Source organism: Aplysia californica, unplaced genomic scaffold (genome assembly GCF_000002075.1).
Source record: "Aplysia californica isolate F4 #8 unplaced genomic scaffold, AplCal3.0 scaffold00427, whole genome shotgun sequence".
In the NCBI taxonomy this organism is placed as follows: Eukaryota; Metazoa; Mollusca; class Gastropoda; order Aplysiida; family Aplysiidae; genus Aplysia; species Aplysia californica.
The window spans coordinates 93675-100590 of record NW_004797697.1 but is presented as its reverse complement, the minus strand read 5'-3'; the positions used below and the strand labels follow the sequence as shown (position 1 = coordinate 100590).

Below are 6916 nucleotides of genomic sequence, written 5' to 3'. Positions count from 1 at the left end.
AGTGCTGGGGAAAAGACACAAGAGAGAGGTATATTGACACAGAGAGGCTAGTTTAGTGCTGGGGAAAAGACACAAGAGAGAGGTATATTGACACAGAGAGGGTAGTTTAGTGCTGGGGAAAAGACACAAGAGAGAGGTATATTGACACAGAGAGGGTAGTTTAGTGCTGGGGAAAAGACACAAGAGACAAAAAAAACCAATGGCAAAGAAGTGGGACCTACCAGAAGCGCCCTCCAACCACCCGCAAAAACAACACTTTCAATTGAAAAATCTCACCTCTTGGTGAAACATGTCGACTTTTTCAGGACAGGAAACACAACGTCCATGACCACGAACATATGCAGCTCGCGGTCGGGTACCAGGTACTGGGAGAAGTCTTCCTCTCCTCCTTGTTCCATGAACTGTGACAAAGGCCTACTGTGAGCGCCAATTAACGGATCCTCCTCCTCGCAGTACCTCATGTTACGCCCCGCTTGCTTCAGCGCCTCGATATCACTCACAGAGTCACAGTCTTGAGCGCACAAACGTGTTGAAATATTGTCACCAGGACCAGTTTCTACCGCCCCGTCAATTTTCGTGTTGTTGCTGCGATCACAAGAGCTTGTCGCCGTGTGATAGGTTTGATCCCAATTATTGCCCTGGCCCTGGCTACGATCAGACGAATCTTTCTCCACTTCCAAACGAGAGACCTTCGCACTACACACCTCCGAAGTGCCGCTGTCGATGTTTGAACCACACACTTCCTGACACACACGGTCGCCGACAGTTTGTGAAGAGGATGGAGCGTCATCACCACTGTCACCGACACGATGAGTTTGCTCGCTGTTGTTATTTCCGTTATCATGATCGTTGACTTGAGACTGCTGTGATGAGACAGTGGCATCAACGCCGACGCTGACACCAGAAGAACCCTGTAGCTCCTGAGTCGGGCTACAACTGTTGGATTCTGAAGACGTGACCGGCGCGGAGGAGACTCCCACAGGACTGCCCACTCTCGGTAAGGTTGTCATTATCTGAGACAGAAAAAAAAAAGCTTTTACACTTTGGAATAGAATGAAAAACTTTGTCTGAATTGTTGATTTTTCCTTTAACACTATCCACCCACACAGCGCGCCGAGCACGCAACATTTATCCCCTCAGTCCAGGACACAGGTGCGGTACACGCTATATCACCGTCGTCGATCGGCGCCCTGTGCGGGCAAAGTGTTAAAGGAACAACTCACAGGCCAAGAAGCAAGCCACGGAAATTAACAAATTTGGGTAAAGAATGGTTGGCCATAGGTTTCATGTCCCTTCACGCGCAGTAAGATAAGACTGTAAACTCTTTGGGTTGGCTTAACATCTAGAGTGGGTTTTGTGTTTTTTTATAGTAGAGGGTTTTACGCCGCTCGCAACTGCTTAAGGTCATATGAGCGCCAACGGGTGGGTCTCAACAGAGAAGTCTTTACAGGGAATCAGACTTAGACTGCTCACCTCCCTAGCTTCAACAGCACAAGGTCAGCTTCGACTATCAAGGCACCCCAAAATAGCAGGTCACAAGAGAGTGACAAACATACAAAAGAAGTAGAGGAAAATAATGACAATAGTAAGGATCAGGAAAGAGAAAAAGCAGCAGTTCCAAGTTGTAGATCACGCAGTTATGAGCCTGACATGATTCAGCCCATTTACAATTCTACTGTGCTTGAACGAGAAATGTCCCCCCCCTGTGGGAATGGCCTAAAGACACTACAGTCAGTGGCACTGCCCCGGTGGGATAGAGTGGTTTAATAACACTAAAATTATCACATTAATTGTAACACACAGCCAAGTTTGTTTTTTTATATATGAGCCAAAAAGTCCCACACCCACAGGTTTCGGGATTAACAACAAGGACAACGATATATATATATATATATATATATATATATATATATATAAAGATATATATAGTCGACTGCTAAGTGGAAGACTTCGCCGCGCCATTTTGACAAGCGACGTCTGACAGAACCGTACAGGGGGGGGGCTCTCGTGGCCTAGAGATTAATGTGTTCGCCTCTCATTCAAAGGTCCCGGGTTCGACCCCGGGTAGCGACCGAAAAAGTTTCTTCTCTAAAATGGTCTCCTTTCACCTTCTTTCCTTCTCTCTTGCAATATTCAGTGCTTCCAGCAGCTGAAGCTGAAAAGTAAGGAAAATTCTGCGGGGGGGGGGGGGGGGGGACGGGGGCCAGGGACAGCGTCCCAGTGGGGGTACAGAGTGCTGAAGAAATAGAAACTTACGGCTTTTAGAGGGTTGAAAATGGCATTCGGGAGCCTGTTTGAAGAGATTGCCTACACTACAACCCATAACATTTATTTTTTTCACCAACATTTTGTCTTGTTTGATTTCTTCACCTACATATCTTTCCATTGCTGGCAATGTTTAAAAGCAGGTTCCCCTTCCATGGCTACCCTAATTCAATTAATTTGTCATTGCACCATTGATAGAAGGCAAACGTGGGAATAATTAATAGATATGTACCTTCACAATAGTTACCCGGCGTTTACCCTACTTTTCCTCAATTTTCACGTCTGAATGTCGCATGTCACAAACTCGGAACACCATTTCGAATTATTCTTGATTTTAGTGAGTTTTAGCATAAATTTCTTCCATCACAGCCCTTATCACGTTCCCGTGCCGTAGAATCTTCGCATTAATAATTTCTCTAGAGTACCTGGCCCAACCCGCGACCACTTGTCATATTTTGCTTCTCAGCGGTCTCTGTCAGCAAAATAGGTCAGGCAATCCATGTTCAGGGCCGCTTCAGTGTGTCAACTTCCGGTTTATACTGTGATATCGTCAATCATTCCAAAACGTCATTCGCAGATTTCGCGGTTTAACATGTTAATGCTCTGCCCTTGGCGCTACCGCATGCCGTCAGCACGACCGCATATGGAACGGGGCGCGACCATGCGTGCACAGATATGACAGGTACAAGAAAGTTGTTAGTACACCATTTAAAGGTTAGTAAAATCATTTCTTTATCAAATTATGATAAAAACAATTATCTTATTAATTATCGAGGGTATAGAGACAAGTGGTCGCGGGTTGGGCCAGCTACTCTAGTTTAGTAACTGAAGAATACTTCTCTAAGAATGTTTCTGATAAGCCTTTCACTTCGAATTCGACTGCTGCACTAGCAGACGACTGACGTTCTCGGAAAAGGATTGACCAAAAGTGGAACTAGACAAGGCACGTAACTCTAATAAAACAGATTGCACACGAGCTGCACAGAAGGAAAAATGGGGAACTGGTCGCGCTCAGGGCACGGTCGCGCCAAGGGCGGGATAGTATAGATCTAGACAACAAATTTGCAAAAAAGTTTCTTTGCGACAGTAATTTTCAGTCTAAGATCACATGTCAATTTACAAATTTACTTGATCAACGCGCAGATTTTTCCGCCGCGGCAACAATCCGAAGATAGACAGACGGAATGAGGGAACGATAGAAAGGAGGAAATAAGCACAAAAAGTTCGCCAGATTTTGATCAATCTGCAGGTAAGTATGTACAGCCGACCAACCAGCAATGAAAGCATGGGACATAGCGGAATAATGGCCGATGGCAGAAAATGCGCAATCTGGCAGGTTTCTATACATAAAGTTATTGCCGAGAGACTCACCATAAATATCTGCAACTTATACAAGACGATACAAAGGTGAGTACGGATGTTTTGCTACGGAATTATGATATTCCTACGCTGTGGCAGAGTTTTACGGAGGGAGTTGATAATGATGGAGGAACAAGTACGGAACTGGCAGAAGGTACGGATTTTCGTAGAAATACGGAAGAGTGGAAGTACTAAATATTCTGTCGTCTGCTTTCGTCTTCACTTTCTTCCCCCACCCCCTCTACCTCCTTTGCCCCCCTCCACTGGGCTCCTGGCTCTTTCTACAGCTACTCCTTCTTACTGCTGTCTTTCAGCCACATCCCTGATCTACACCTAGCCTTCTCGGACAAGGGAGAAAAATCTCGAAGGTTCCGTGTGCAAGTTGTGGTCATTAAAGATCCCTTGGGGGTCCAAAATCGATAAGAGTAGGCTTCAGCCGCTATCCGGGCAAAATTCAAAATTTCCTACCAACCAAAAATGTTTTTTGGGTGTCGCGCGTGCTCATATGACCTTATGCAGTTGCGAGCGCCGTAAAAACACTTACCCAAAAAAATAAATCAACAAAAGAACCTTACACAGAACAATTGACGTGAGTTATTACCTCTTTCTCCATGGGAAAACTGAAAGGTTGATCCAATCTGGCAATTAAGTAGTACCGCAGCCGGCAGTTGGGGATGCCAAACTGTAGCGGGGTCAGCAAAAACTGTTGGTAATGATAGCCACAGTCGTCGAGACAGGACATGAGCTGGGCATGGGTCAAGGACACCTCGAAACCTTTCACGTTTTCCAGAAGTAAATAGTTTGGTTTCCTTTTCAACCTCGGATGGAAAAGGCCAGAGAAAAAAATTTTACGAAAAAAAATGAGACAGTAATGGAAGTTTTTGCCAGACTTGTTTTTTCACTCCCAGCTGAAACAACACCATAAAAACAATGATATCTCAAGCATTATCATGATAACTGCCTGGGTTCTTTAAGAAATATTCCCCACAACTATTCCACAAACTGATATTTTCAGTACACACAAGAAGTAAGATTTTTTATTTTTAGTTATGAATGGGCTTTACACAACAGAATTCATCTAAAAATTAAAGCTTTTGATTTACCTGATTTGGTCAATCATAAATCCACTACTACCTAAATCAATCTCTACTCCAATTCAGTTCAAAATGTAATCTAAATAAGCATAGATGGTGGGAGCCAAAAGAAAAAAACATTGGATAAAAGTTGCATAATGGACAGAAAAATGCTCATTTCTTAGATTTCATTATTTTGACAAGCGCCTCATTTCATTACTTTGCAACGCGAATACTATCAACAACAAACTTTCCTTCCACACAAATCAATACTTCATAAATGTGCGGTGTAAAATCACACAACAGAAAAAAAATCCATTTGGAATTCCGTAAAATTACTGTAAGCACACTCCTTTCAAAGTTACTCACTGCCTCAGAAGTTGGAGAAGATGCAAAAACGACTTCGTTCTGACATCGTCGCAGTCTCTCTTTTTGCCCACACGAGTAAACGGCTGACACGGAGGGCTCATGAGAATAGCATCGATGTTCATGTTTTCCAAGCGCTTCAACGTCAATTTCTGAAAATTCAACAAAAGTACTGAATAAATTATTTAAAAAAACAACTTTTCAATCAGTTCTTTAGCATGCATTTGTGAAGCATGCTGACTAAATGAGTGACTTCTCGAATTCGAGCCCTATGGAAATTGCTACATCACGCTTATAGGTGAAGTTTTTACAATTTATAAGCTTGAAATAATATAAGGCATGTTATACTTAAAGAATATGGTATCAACAGAAAATCTACAAATTTGACCCTTGTGTCGATTTTTGGCCAATATCTCCATTTGTGGATTGTGAGAAGTAACTCATTTTGTCAGCACGTCTCACATTTAGTCTCTGAAATAAACACAGAGAAGTCCGCTCAAACCGCCTCATTTTCTTTGGGTGAGCTGAGTATTTGCTTTAAATAGAGAGGTTGCTCAGAAAGATCACAACATCACAAGACGAGACAGGCAGAGAAATGAAGAAGTAAGAGCAGCTATCGGCACTGAGTCCTGCCTGCGTTACATAGAAAGACATAGGATAAAATGGTTTGGCCACCTGTTACCCATGTCACCTGACCAGCCAGCCTCGAGAGCCTACAACAATAAACGCTCAGGCTAAAAAGGAAGAGGAAGGCCACACAAAAGGTGGATCGAGGGTGTCAAGGAAACCCTGAGAAAACATAACATCACAACTGAAAGAGCTGCGGAGCTGGCCTACCACCATAGAAAACTGCATCTCCCCTCGACGCTTAACGGCAACAGAGGATGAAAAAGTAAAAGTAAAGTATAGTAGGTTCAGAAAGAATTTTTTTTTCATTAAGGGGATTTTATTTTATTTCATTTTTGTTTGCTGCTGTTTTTGGGATTTTAAATCCTGTTCGGTTCAAGCAGACTCACTGATCGATGTCCAACATATCGATAGGATAATAATAAGATACTATAAATGACTGATGAAACTTTTTTTATACTTTGCTACCTTCTCTTCAGCGCTTTTTTAAGAATTCTATTTTTGTTATAAAATGTGACCAGCTAACATTGCAGTCTGTTTTGTTTCAGTAAGGTTTTACGGTGCTCGTAACATATGGGAGGGAGCGTGGTGAAATCAGGCGCTCATCAAAATAATGGAAAGTCAAGAAACTGGCGTTTTTCTGCAAGTTTACGAATTGTTATAAATTTTTTGGGGGGCTCTACACCTTTCATGCCCACTAAAGAACACATTTATATATGTGAATTTTACTGAAACACATATTTAAAAGTAAAAAAGAGGTAAATTTTCAGTTTCCACAGACTCTTAAGCTTAGGAAATAACTCAACTTTGGCGGCCATTTTCTCGTTAATTTTACCTCTGAAACAAGGCGACCCTGACCTCCTTCAATCACAAATATTTCGACTTCTGTTCAACATAGATGGATCTTTTCCACCCAAGGAAAGAAAAATGAACAGGCTTAAAGATGATACCAATAACAGCACATGACCAAAAATTGACGAGCGCTTGATTCCACCGCGTCATGACACATATTGCAGTGTACAACTACAAGGGTTTCAGTCCAGAGGTAAGCAGCCAAGATAGGATCAGTATCGGTCATTACCGAGAAAAAAAAAAAGAGAGAGAGAGAGAGAGAGAGAGAGAGAGAGAGAGAGAGAGAGAGAGACACAGAGAGAGAGAGAGAGAGAGACAGAGAGACAGAGACAGAGAGACAGAGACAGAGAGAGAGACAGAGAGGGAGGGAGGGA

The 6916-nt window shown here is 42.7% G+C and overlaps 1 protein-coding gene across 1 annotated transcript in view; it reads right to left on the bottom strand.

Moving 5' to 3' along the window:
* LOC101860835 (tRNA (cytosine(38)-C(5))-methyltransferase) overlaps positions 1 to 6916 on the bottom strand; it is a gene marked incomplete in the record, with an annotated part of 18692 nt that overhangs the window by 7043 nt on the left and 4733 nt on the right. Inside the window, 3 exon segments of the mRNA XM_035971389.1 lie at positions 486 to 1013; positions 4226 to 4442; positions 5067 to 5215. Of these exon segments, the coding sequence (XP_035827282.1) occupies positions 486 to 1013; positions 4226 to 4442; positions 5067 to 5215 (894 nt within the window).